At 33.1% G+C, this 13,971-nt stretch overlaps 1 protein-coding gene across 4 annotated transcripts in view; it reads right to left on the bottom strand.

Annotated features, from left to right (window-relative positions):
- Positions 1 to 13,971, bottom strand: part of cac (calcium voltage-gated channel subunit cacophony) — an 89,853-nt gene that overhangs the window by 21,132 nt on the left and 54,750 nt on the right. For 2 of the 4 annotated variants that reach the window (XM_073079074.1, XM_073079077.1), the window contains exons 3-11: positions 9,618 to 9,750; positions 7,832 to 7,971; positions 6,692 to 6,789; positions 4,765 to 4,920; positions 1,986 to 2,206; positions 1,750 to 1,853; positions 1,499 to 1,614; positions 774 to 833; positions 575 to 676 (exon numbers count right to left, since the gene is read on the bottom strand). In XM_073079074.1, coding sequence (XP_072935175.1) covers positions 575 to 676; positions 774 to 833; positions 1,499 to 1,614; positions 1,750 to 1,853; positions 1,986 to 2,206; positions 4,765 to 4,920; positions 6,692 to 6,789; positions 7,832 to 7,971; positions 9,618 to 9,750 — 1,130 coding nt within the window. Of the gene's footprint in view, positions 1 to 574; positions 677 to 773; positions 834 to 911; positions 1,028 to 1,498; positions 1,615 to 1,749; positions 1,854 to 1,985; positions 2,207 to 4,764; positions 4,921 to 6,691; positions 6,790 to 7,510; positions 7,612 to 7,831; positions 7,972 to 9,617; positions 9,751 to 13,971 lie in introns of all 4 variants that reach the window. The other 2 variants (XM_073079076.1, XM_073079075.1) reach the window with 2 other exon arrangements.

The raw sequence follows: 13,971 nt of genomic DNA, 5'->3' as shown, positions 1-13,971 counted from the left end.
GGGATCAGGGGGATCTATTCCTAAATCTATGACTAGACTATTCCGACTACATAGAAGATGAAAAGGTATATTCTACCAGCATCACGCTTGATCCCATACCTTGCTTTTTCTTTGGAACTGTAAACAACCAACACATAAATACAGTACGAGTACGAAATGAAGATGAATGATTAGAGTATTAAGATATAAAAGATATATTACTTATGTCATGCAACATTCATAGATACTTCTTGTAAAATATTAACTAAATGGATTATGACTACATGTTTATTGATTATAAGAATTTTAATAGTATTAGGAATAAATCTATCTATACGGTAAGATGATAATATTACTTTTAGACTAGGCATCGAAGCTAAAACATTATGAAAAGAGCCAATCAATAAAGAATGGTTCAGAAATTTAGAAAATCTAAAGTAACTAAAACTATTCTCAAGGAGCCTATAAAGTAGAATAAGGTTATCAGGACAAAATTGAATCATGGAAGCGGATATTATTCTTGAACTTGTAAATAAGACTCACTGAACAACACTCATACAACATCCAAATGACATAAAGAGGATTATCTACTGACCGTCATCCCCACAATCCTCGTCTTGTTCTTCCTCCTCTGTGTCAGTGCTTTTACTCTTCCCTAAGTTTTTTAATTTCTTTTTTGCTGCTGCTCTTCTTCGAGCTAGAATTTAGAAAAGTTATTAGTGTAACATATTTACTTTATCCCGTATCCTCAATACGCTTTGTATACTTTTTGTACATTCAATAGATTTACTTACCTTCCATTATGTGCATCTTTTCTTCTTCTGTTGTTCTTTCTTCATGTAAAATGACTTCCTCTGTAAATTTGTTCACACAATTAGTACTCAATTAGATATGTCGAAAATTCTTAATAATATAATATAATAATAACTTACCTGCTTTACAAATCCACTCAACGTAACCATTGAGTTCTTTTTCTAATTGTTGTTGTCTTCTTAACTTAAGAAATTCTTGTCTATTTTCTACTTTCTCTCTTTCTTTAGCGAATTCACTGTAAAATAGCAACTCATAGCCTTAATGCTAAGTTGTGAACATCTAGCAAAATATCCAATCATATATAGCAAATACAACAATTATGAATTAAGTAATCGTAATGAATAACTTTATAGTTTTATAAATTTAAATTAAGTTTATACTTCGATTGATATGATTAGATACGATAAACAAAAGATAAACGTAAACACAAAAGAAATATATTAATCAACGAACAAACCAAACAAAATCAAAATGTAATGAAACAATCAAAACAATACGCACGTGGTATTCTACCAATAATACGTTAGACTATTACACCTTAGTGTTATAATTTCTAGCAATTAATTTAGGATACAATAGTAACTGTACGGAAATTTTGTTAAGGTTTAATGAATATAGTGTTAGGCGTAGTGCAAATTATAATGGGACGATGAAGGAAATTGCAGGGTTAGCGTACATTTCATACTAATCAGGTCTAATGCCAGACCTGCTTCAGTTATCCAATTAATGTATCCGGTAAAGTCCTCATTAAACATTTTTCGAGCTCTTTCCTTTTGATACTGAGCCCTTCGCTCGACACGCCCTCTCTCGTTAGAAAACTCTCTGCGTTTGTAAATTATCCAGTAAAGTAACGAAAGGAAAAGGCCATAAATATAATAAAAATAAAAGAAAATCAAGATGTAGATAGTAGTAAGATACATAAAAATTTGATACAAGTAAATAACTGCACCAACTTACCCGCTAAGAACACCGAGAACTAAGTTGAGCATAAAAAATGAACCCAATACTATTAGAGGCACAAAGTAAATCCAATTGAACGTACTACCTAACGCGTCATTCGTCTGAAAAAAGAAAAATAATTATAATATGTATCAAAACTTAGTTGTAATAGTTTCGTACATCATCAAAGACATGGTTTTTCATAAATACACATAAATGACAACACAGTAAATGACCATGAGAATCTTACTCACCCAATAGAGGATGGCGGTCCAGCCCTCCATGGTAATACACTGGAAGACGGTAAGCATAGCGAAGCCGATGTTGTCGAACGACGTAATACCCTTGTTCGGCCCTTCCCACTTCTCCAGACACGTGCTCTTGTCGTACTCGCACACGTACGCTCCGTACGGCGCGAGCGACTCGTTGTCCGCGTTGCACGGTGTTGGATTATCGCCATCATTTACTATTTCATCTGAAATACGGCTTCGTTTTACAAACCTTTAGAAATAATTAAAAATCACAGAATTACGTTGGAAGGAATTCAGACAAAGCATGAATACAATTTATTCAGAAACGTAAAATAGTAGGCTAGCTACTAAGAAGCTTATTAAAACAACCTGTAAAAAAACTAATGCTTAAAATAAAAAGAAAAACAAATACAGAAAGTACAGGTGTACCTATAGGGTTATATTCTGATATCATTACACTTAAAACTTTTGTACACATCTAATACAACAAATACGCACTTTTATATCACGTTAGCGATTAATTAATGAATCTGATAACTTAATAACTTTATAATATAGATTTTGACCTGTATCGAGAGATTAGTGTCCGAAAGGTAAACTAATATTTGAAAATGAAGTAATGTTATACAAACAAAGTGGTTTCGCATTTGAATCCAACTTTGACTGCAATTATTGTAAGAACGGAAACTGGGTCAACACTTTTATTTATGTCAAGCGGCGCGAACTCATATTTGCGGAACAAAGTCCATAAGTTCGATAGCATTTCTTTGCATAACTTGTTTGGAATGCAGTAAAGTTTACGTTGTTGTTATTTATTACGGGAACCTTTTGTGGGGTTGCACTATTTCTGCAGGACTTTTTGCCGGCTTGATAATTTTATGCAAAAGCGACATTAGTCGATGAACTTTAAATATTAAACGTTCATCAATTTAATTAGATGTTACCTTACTGCATTTTTAACACTAATAGCAAGGGTAAATGTAATGAAACGACCACTCCCGTAATTATGGTGAACTTTACAATAAACCAAATGAAAACAAAAATATAAGGTAAAGTCACCTATTTCCGCGGTATTTTCACCAAAACTAGAAAGAGCGTCAGATATTAAGCATTTGCTACGGCTTAATAAGGAATTAGATAATTTTATCAGAAGCTTTGGTATCTGTACTCCTGAAATAGACTCGACATTTTACGATTAAATATTGATTTAAATGTGTATTTTAAATAAATATGAACCAAGTCAGAAAACCCTAATTCCGATGTAAAAATCCTTATTCCGATGTATTTGGTTCCTAATTCCGAGTATACAAAATAAGGGAGTGAAAGAGATAGAACGACTGCTACATGGTGTATAAAAATAAATGTTATTTATTGAATTTAGTTTCAATTTCGATTTAATTTTTGTTTATTACTTAAAGAGTAGCTTTATCCAAAGTGTTCTTAGCTATAATTAAAGGGAAGCTGCCGAAATAAAACTTTTTTATGGTATAGTTTATTGATTGGTTAATTTTACTAATGTATATCATGTTTTTTTTTAAACTGCAGTCAATTCGTGTATCTGCAATACAATTTTGGATATTCTTCTTCGTGTACTTTACCAAGGTTTATTATCGTACACCATAAATATTATTGAATGCCGTCATGAGGTTTATAGAATTATTTCATTTTGAATAATTTAATCAAATGAAAACGTCGTAAAATGTTCTAGTTCTTATTTACATATCCATAAAAATCGTATAACAATGTTAGTTCTTCGTTAATTAGGTTTAGCGAATTACTGATACAAACAATAGAAATGTTCTTAAAAACCGATGAAAACTTTAAACACCCTGTATAGTATTTTGCGGTTATGCCGCGGATTAATGTGCCCATATAACCTAATTCCGAATTATATACATCGGAATAGCGTTTCATAACTAAAAATCACGTTTCCAAATTCCGATTATTAAATAATAAAAGACTTTTACACAATTTAGAGGCAGAAAGATGCTTTATGAAAATATGTACATAGTAATATACAATACATGTTCAATATTACATCCATATCTGGATGAACTTTATTTTCTCTCTTTAGTTGTCCCATAGAAGAAATTAGGAAAGTACATAGATAGGTCATCTTTGATACTATATAATTAGGTAATGCAGTACAATTCAGTACCACGGAAAATGATTTCAATATTAATTGAGTATTAAACTTGTCAAAATCGAAGCAAGACGTGCTTATTCATAAAAACAACTACAAAAATTGAAATAAAAAACAAGTCTATGAAATTGCTATTCCGTGGTATACCTCGGTTTTAGGGACAGCCCAAAATATCTGGCACCTAATGCCGCTGTATTTTTAAACTTATTTCTACTCTTATCTGTTAAGAAATAAGCACAATATTTGAATGTTATCGATTCTATATATAATAAATATAATGTTTTCATCGAAACACTATCACACACATGCAAATTTATTGAAAAAATCACTATTTGAGAAATCGTGACATTCACGTGCTAAAGGCCCAAAATGTATGGAGCATACGTTTGATGGAGGCACTAATGCAAAACTATGCGATTATTTAAAAAACCATACACATAATACTATTACGATAGCCATATGACAAAAGAGTGATAAATTATCTATTAAATAACATACCTTTTATTAAAAATGAGTTGGTAAATAGTTTATAAAAGCCGTTTTTGTAAATACCACGGAATATAGTGCCAATTTCAGAACCCCTCGGCATTAGGTGACTTTACCTTAAAAGAACAAATTGAGTTCTTAAGTCATACTTACTAATATCTTCTAAGCTATAACAAGTCTTATGTAGAGCCCCAGAATAAAACTCGAGGCCTATAATGGCGAATATGACGATCGCGAAAAGCACCAAGAGACCGATCTGTAGCAACGGGGCCATCGCCTTGATGATGGACTTCAGGACCACTTGCAGACCTGCACACGGAAGCGGTTATAATACAAATAAGCACAAACATTATATTATGATACAAGTGACTTGTGTGAACCAATGAGAATGTTTCGAGGCTTATTGATGGTTAATGATTTCTGTGTGATGTTTTATGAGGACGCAGTGAGGAAGACGTGTATGGTGTGGTGTACTTATTGATATATCATCGTCTATTCGGAACGATAGTATAAACATAAACTAATATTTTCACATAGAACCAATTAATAGAAACGAATTAACACCGAAGAACTGCTAAATGCTATTATGCATTAGCAGAGATTGTATATTATCAGCACCTCTTAAGCTGATATAAGTAAACGAAAATTAAAATTGAAATGTAATACCTAACAGTTACTAATGTTTTCTTTATTGTACTTATGTTGAATAGGTAAATATACTATTGGTTCCTTGAATATAAATTAACAAGCTACACATAATTTAACACTATCCACTTAGATTATCATATGTATGTACTTTGAAATAATTTTGATATTCATTACATTATGTTGATAGTGTGTAAACTGCATAAAATAATGTAGGTAGGAAAGTAAGAAGTAAGGTAAATTAGTTACAATTCAAAATTAAATACAGAGTCATAAAATCTATGATCAAATTATCGACAAAACATTAAGATGAAAGAAACGTGCACAAGAACACAGGTAGGTATATGGGGGGACACTGTTGCGCAAATTCCATTAAAATACACAAGCGTGAAATCAAACGTAGACTTAATTAACTAAAATTTTGAAAAAAATGTCATGAATCCACCTACATAAATATATTTTTTTTAATTATTATTGTAACGTGCATAAAAAATCTTTTTTAAGTAATGTTAGTGAATGATCTTTTTATAATAAGTGCGCAATTGATTTTAAATGTGTGTGCGCGTGGCCATTTTGAAATTAATTTACTTGCATTATATTACAATAAGAACTATTTATTTTTTTTCTATTTATTATTTCTCAATTTGCATTGTATTTATATTATTCTGATTCTGATTATTCTGATCTATTATTATTTTTATTTTTTGTTACTCATGTCAATATTTTATTACACATGCATGATATTTTTATATAACTACTTTACATTTTGTGTAATTTTTAATTAAATGTAATTTAATTAAAAAGATATATGAAAATTGTATTATCTTACCTTATATTTTACTTTTTATACTGTTATTTACTTTTTAATATTTAGAAACAACGTAATGTTATTTTATTACATCTAAATTCTAAATCATCAACGAAATGTACCAAAACAGGATTTCCCGCCAAAAACGTACTTATCTATGAAATATCACAAAAAGGCAAAGGTTGATGGTATTATAATGACTTTTATGTTGACATATTTTTGAAATGCATTTATTATATGACGAAACACTTAATTCAGTTATGTAACAATAATAATATAGTAGAAAATAATAACTATTAGTTATAAAGAACATATTTTAGATAATTGATGTAAAAAATATTTGATTCATGTAAACAAATTACACTGAAAAAAAAACTAAATACTGTCAGATAAATAAATTGTAACAAAATTTTACTTAATTTTGAAATATTGTTATGTATGAAAAATGATTCAAAAACTCAAATAAATAATACTCTTCTGCATCTGTAGGTTATTAAATTTGACAATGACAGTTGATATTGTAAACAAAAGATCAATGTACTTTTTAATTTTAGTTACATGGAATGTATGCAACAGCCAGTGCTAATGGAATCTACGGTGCTAATCTAGGAATGTTCTAGAACTCACTAGGAACGCCCGATACTAATTTAAGGGGCCTCAGCACCCTAATGGCACGCAAGGTCCTGAAGTCGACGTCGGGCGCGACCGGCAGCTGCGTGATGATACTGCCAAACACATATCACTCGATACTATAGCTTGAACTAGCAACTAGCTTAGTATAAACTTACTACTAGGAATGTGCTTACATAGCTGCAAATTCACCAATAATATGCTTTGACATAATTATTTCAGCTTACAACGTTAAAGCATTAGATATTTTAAGTTCGAAGCACAGTCCCATATCTGTCATACAAAATAATCCACTAGCTTAACTCTACTATCTAATTATGTATCGTTTAAATATCTAATTAGTTACATTGTTATCAATTAACTAATCACACGTTAACTTTTACGAACTTTAATCTAAATGCGTCAGTTTATTCACACCTAAATAATCATATTTATCTAAACTCTTACTTATTAGCTTTTATATAAAAAACACCTACACAAAACACAATATAGCAAGTGTTAAACTATTGTGCAACACGTAATTAACCGAAATCCAAATTACAATTAACATTTTCCATAATAATAATAATAATAATCACAAAATATTCAAAATCACGCATCACTAATATGTAAGTACGAGATTTTTCATACGAGTAAGTATGGCAAGTAACTCTACGTTCTGTCTCTAAAGATGTAAAAATTCTATTTTCAAAACTAGCCATATTTATTATCTACGTCAAAAAGTTCGATCGAAAATAGGTATCTAGCGAGAATGTTCTATACAATATAACATAAGGTAGTTATTATGTGAACTTTTCGCCAATTACTGTGAATTACTTGGTATCCGCGAGACGAGCTTGAGCGGTCGGAGCACTCTGAACGAGCGCAGCATCCGCAGGTCAACGTCCACGTTGTATTCGGCGAAAATCGTCATCGACCTAGTTTTTAGTCATCGAATATTTCAGTATTATTTATATACCTTTCCTAATACATTAACATTTCCTAAACTGTAGGACAGAACTTTTTGGTCAATTACTTTGTACATTTGAGACACAAAAAGATCCAATCTTCATGGGATTTTCCAATAAATCAGAATAATAATTTGACTAAAAAGCAGATGATGTATGTAATATGTTCAACATATGAAATAATACTCACCCAGTTACTACAACGAAAAAATCCATGATGTTCCAAACGTTTCTAAGATACGACCCTCTGTGTAAAACAAAACCTAAAGCTAAAATTTTTAACGAGGCTTCTACACAAAATATTCCTAAAAAGTACGCCTCGGTCTTTTCCTGTAACAAAACAAAAAAAATATGTTAAAAAGTATTAATAAATGCAGGTATTAATTTTAGAAAGCTCAATTTAAAAAATGCTTACTGTAACGATCATTTCTTAAAATTACATCGTTACTAGTAAAACGACGTGTTAAAACTGCTGCGGTTAATTGTAGAAACGAAAATGAAATCCTCACTACAAACTATATTTTCCACAAAATCATAAAATCACTCAGAACGTCGCTGAGAGTACACGTTCTTAAATCGTTTGCTCTAAAGTGTAAATCTCCGTTGTTGATTGGACCGGAACGTCCACTGTGACGGAAAATTACGTCGAGCTGAGAAATTCCGGGGACGCTGCGTGTAAGGAGCTTACATTTTAAAAATCTATTCGGGAGCCGAGAGTTGAGAGGTATTTGTCAAAGGAAAAGGCTTCGAAATTATTTTATGATTTCATAAGCCACTCGCGTTAGCTTGAGGCAACGGTTAGTGTAAGTAAAACATACAATTTTATAATGTTAATACGTCGAATCTTATAAATGCTTCATTTTGAATACATTTTAGAGAAGGTAAGCTTGCCTTCCCTATAATACAAAGGTATGTAAGATTCTTATTTACTTTGACTGCACTCGCCTATGCCCCTTACTTTGTCTTCGGAGAATATTAATTACAAGTAGCATTCACCGTTAAAATGATGTGAATAAAATAGTGAATTTTTTTTCTGAAAGTTTTAATATCCAATGGGTTCTTCGATACGAAATAAAATACAAAGTATATTGTTATAATAAGAGCTTTGCGTGACCTGATTCTGTTTACATCGCAGGCTAGATAAATGATAGACATCAATCTATCCTAATATTATAAAGAGGAAAACTTTGTTTGTTTGATTGATTGTAATTAATAAGCTCAAAAACTACTGGACCGATTTTAAAAATTCTTTCACCATTCGAAAGCTACATTAACCACGAGTAACATAGGCTATATTTTCTACGAAATATATTTGATAAATAGATTTTGAGGCGGTACAAAGTTTGCCGGGTCAGCTAGTGTAATATACAATGGAAATATTTTTTTCTTGCCACATGGTGGTCACTGTTACAATAATACTACTCGCTTTAATTGTCTTCAAACTCGATTAAAATATGAAAATTAGAACAAATCAACTTTGTATCAATGCGTGATCCAAGTAAATTATAGTAAAGACTTAAGATATGCAGCTTGCTCGTCCCCCTTTCCGCTACGTATACAAATAATAATAAATGTGCTGAGTACGCAAGGGACGTATTGCTGGACCCCTGTCACTACAATAACAGTATAATCAAACCGAGTTTGACTATTGTAAATGTATTACCGTTTTTAGAGTAATGAAAAAAAGATAAACAAACACATTTCTTCTGTGAGGATCTCCTAATTTCTCCTTTTTATTATTTGCATAATTTATGCATAGCGTTTTGGCGAATATCCTAATCTGTCTAATTTATATTATGCAAACATTTCAACTGACTAATTATGGATAATAGATGCAGTCATTCCATTCACACATTCCTTATATTGTAGTCTATAGGTATATATAGTCAGATTTATCGAGCCTGGTAAGCTATATTCGCGATCGTTTGCTAATACCACATAACCATGAATGAAACTGTTATTTAATAGATATTTACCAGATTCTGTGCTAAGATGGTCTTATCGCCGTTGGGCAAATGCTCCTCCAGCGCCAGCACCACGCAGTTGGCGATGATGGTAAGCAGCACCGCGTACTCGAAGGGTGGCCACTCGATGATGAACTTTGTATACCTGGAAATGAAGTATGTTATTGTTAATTTTACATAATATTGTATACATTTTATACGGTGTTTCGAAGGAACAAAATTCTTAAAGTCTATATTTTTAAATATTACGATTGACACTTGTAATAGTGCAAGTTGCCATCACGATAAATTATGCAGAATAAGAATGTAAGTCTAACACATCATAAATGTACAGTAAACAGTAAATTCTTATACAGTAAATGAATATAAAAACATAAATATAAGAAAAATATTGCATTTACGTATCGGAGATGTACATCCATGTCGTTACGATTCGTTTTAACTAGGTGAATAATTACATTTATTCACTTAAAGTAACGTGTAAAACTAAAGTTTAATCTAAGAAGATATATTTTATAACAACTTAAGGTTAATAAATTTGTTAAACATAGTGTATAGTTTCTCTAAAACGGTGCAATTAGTGCACGAATGGAGCGAACACGATATTTTGTGCCGGCGCACTTGAAATTAGTAACGGATATAAGCTTCGTAACTTTATTATAAACTAGTTTATGGTTTCGCTTGCTTTACATGTAACGTTAAATATTCGCAATTTATGAAATTACTCACTTTCATGTACATTATGTAACTATAAAGTCCATATAAATGCTATATAGTTACATTATCTCATAAGATGTTTCCTTAAAAAAAATCCTTGTACATAAATATTAAACCCTATTCACAGAGATATATATGTATATCTCATTGTATATCATATTTACAATATCGTGTCCATTACACAGGAATCAGCTCAAATTTTATAACACTTCTTACGACTGTTTGCAACATTTTCTTGAGGCATCACCACAAGATATGACTAACTCGAATATGTAACTAAAGTACCTAACTAAAGCGCGGCGTGCTCCATTTATATTTTCTATAATCTGCGTTTTGGAGAGTCATGATGGTGTCGAGTGTCGTATCATCTTTAATGCATTTCATGCAGCGCGTCTCTGGCGAAGTTTAAAGTGACTTTTATACGGAGTCGAGAAGCTTGCCGTGCACTCGTATTAGTTTGTAATTTATAATTAAGTTTTATCGCTGGAATAGAATTGTGTGGAGACTTTTAAATAAAACTTAAAACATAAAATATTTTAGTGGGTACGTTTAAAAATGATAATATTCTCACTTATAAATCCTAAAAATATTTTTCGTAATTTAAGGTAAGTATGTAGGTGCGCAACCAATATAGTTAAATCACATATATTTCTACCAAATTTAAATATCACCTAATACGTACAGGATTGATCGTCACCCCTAAAATACAGAACATCGATTTAAACACTAACATCCTTGCATGGCAAATATTCCCTTCATCCGTATGTACTTAACGAATATGTAATCTTCAACATGTATAACATTTTCACAAGTTTTTGTTCATATCAATTAAAAGTATTATAACCCAATAAAGATATCTATTCAATTCTAAATCTATGACGTAGAAAACCAGCGGAAACCTACCTACATTATTTGATAAAATATATCATGAACAAAATATAATTAGATCAAAATCATGTAGGATTACAATTCTAATTAGGTTTGATGAATGCCAATCGCTTACTAGCAAATGGGTGGTTTTTTCGTTTCCTACATCCATTAACTTTCACTATTGAAACAAAGCTACCGGTATTATTCTATAAGTAGACTTGTTTTATATTTAGCCTTACAAGTGTATTAAAGACTGCAGTCTTAGCACATAATCGCAGTGTTAGCTCGATACGTTTCAACGTGAAATACAATGCCTTTGACCCGCCCTACATACATACATAATTCACCATCTACGGCTTTTCAGTTTCTTTCATGACACTAAAATTCTGTGTTGTTGCCTGTTTTAATAACGTGACAGGTTAATGAGCTCCAAATTGCTTTATAACTAGTATTGTAATTTATAATTAGTTTGTTTCTTCAATTTATGAATACGGTTTTCAAAAAACATTTTGGGTAAACAAATATAAAATAGACCTTTTTTATCAATAAAGTGTCGTTTGAATAGTCGTATATCTTAATATAATATATCGTATAATAAAAGGTAGTATCGTATAGTAAAAGGTAGTAAAACTTAGTAGTAGTATATGCCCCCACAGCATGCGCTAAAGAAAAGGTTATTGATGAATTCTACGCGGAACTTGAAACCACGCTTTCAAATATACCAAATCGGGAGATAACACTGGTCATCGGTGATTGGAATGCTAAGGTTGGCAACACAAGTGTAGACAATCATGTCAGGACGACGGTTGGAAGATACGGCCTTGGAGTCAGGAATGAAAGAGGAACCAGGCTGCTAGAATTCTGCATTGATAAAAATCTGACCATAATGAACACCTGTTTTCAACACCACCCACGACGACTCTACACGTGGAAATCACCTGGCGATAGGTACCGAAACCAGATTGACTATGTGATAATAAATAGTCGTTGGAGGTCATCGGTTTCAAATGTTAAGACCTTTCCTGGCGCCGACTGCGGCTCTGATCACTGTCTACTTGTTGCCAATTTTGCCTTGCGTCTTAAATCGATTAAAAAACGTGCAATTACGAGACCCCGCACGTTAACACCTTCGGAAGAATTACAATTTCGCAACGAATTAAGCCTCGAGCTTGCTAAAAAACCACTTCCTACGAACGCAAGTGCAAATGAAGGATGGACTCACCTTAAGGACCGCGTATGGACCACAATGGAGAAGATCTCCAAAAACAATGCTTCGCAACATGCCTGTAAAAAATCATGGCTCTCTATTACCACCTGGAGAGCAATAGAAGAGCGCAAGAATTTAAAAACCCGAGGACCACAAAATGAAGATGACCGGGATAGATACATGGTGTTAAGCAGGAGGATCCAGCGGTACTGTCGTCGCGACAAAAACGACTTCGTTGAGCGAGTTTGCCAAGAAATAGAAGATCACGCAAATAAAATTCAGAGCGCGGATCTTTTTAAAAAAGTAAAACTGCTCACGAAACAATTCAAACCCAAATCATGGGTCGTTGAGGACGAAAATGGCACACCACTTCAAGACCTAGACGCAATCACGGAAAGATGGCGGAGATACTGTGAGCAGCTCTATAGAAATCCATCGGAGCCAACACCATCCAAGCCTTTATTTAAGTGGAAAGATCTTGACCTTGAACCTCCCATACTACGGTCAGAGATTACAGCTGCGATAGCTGCGCTTAAAGCCAAAAAAGCTCCTGGACTGGACCAGCTAACGGCAGAGATAATTAAGGCCATGGGTCCATCAGGAGAGGACGCCCTATACAAAATATGCGACAACATCTGGCATACTGGCGAATGGCCAAGCGATTGGACAAAATCCGTTATACTACCACTGCACAAGAAAGGGTCTATGGCCAAATGCGACAACTACAGAACCTTGGCTCTCCTATCCCATGCTAGCAAAGTGATGCTACATATCATCAACAACAGGATCCGATATTTCTTAGACTGGCAGATTCCACAGGAGCAGGCAGGCTTTGTCAAAGGAAAAGGAACTCGCGAACAAATACTAAATATTCGCCAATTGATAGAAAAGTCCTATGAGTTCAACACACCTATCATCTTGTGTTTCATCGACTACACTAAAGCCTTTGACTGCGTCGTTTGGTCAGCCCTGTGGAGGGTGCTGGGAGAACTCGGAGTACCTACTCACTTAGTAGCTTTAATACAATCGCTCTATCTGAACAATCAGGGCGTAGTAAAGATTGATAAAGCTATGTCCGGGCCATTCAGCTTTGAAAAAGGTGTAAGGCAGGGTTGTATTCTATCTCCCATTCTCTTTAACGTTTACGGAGAATACATAATCAACCGCGCGTGTGAAAACTGGAAAGGCGGTGTCACAATAGGGGGCAAAAAAATCACCAATCTCCGCTATGCGGATGACACAACTCTTCTAGCTGCCAACGAGACCGAAATGCTAAATCTCCTTAAGAGAATAGAAAGCTTAGAACTAGGTCTCAAAATCAACCACACCAAAACAAAACTGATGGTAGTAGACCGTAGCAATCAACTACAGCTCTCCGGCGCTCTGAATCTGGAAACAGTAGACGATTTTATCTATCTGGGCGCAAACATCAGTAATACAGGCTCTTGCGAAAAGGAAATTCGTAGACGTATAGGAATGGCCAAAAATGCAATGACCCAGCTGCAAAGAATATGGAAGGATCGCAATGTCTCACGAAAAACCAAAATGAGACTGGTTAACACACTTGTATTC

Source organism: Epargyreus clarus, unplaced genomic scaffold (genome assembly GCF_041222505.1).
Source record: "Epargyreus clarus isolate Ecla_fem2 unplaced genomic scaffold, WU_Ecla_fem_2.2 ptg000014l, whole genome shotgun sequence".
In the NCBI taxonomy this organism is placed as follows: Eukaryota; Metazoa; Arthropoda; class Insecta; order Lepidoptera; family Hesperiidae; genus Epargyreus; species Epargyreus clarus.
Note: the sequence above shows the minus strand (reverse complement) of the source record. Positions and strands in the feature narration are given on the sequence as shown.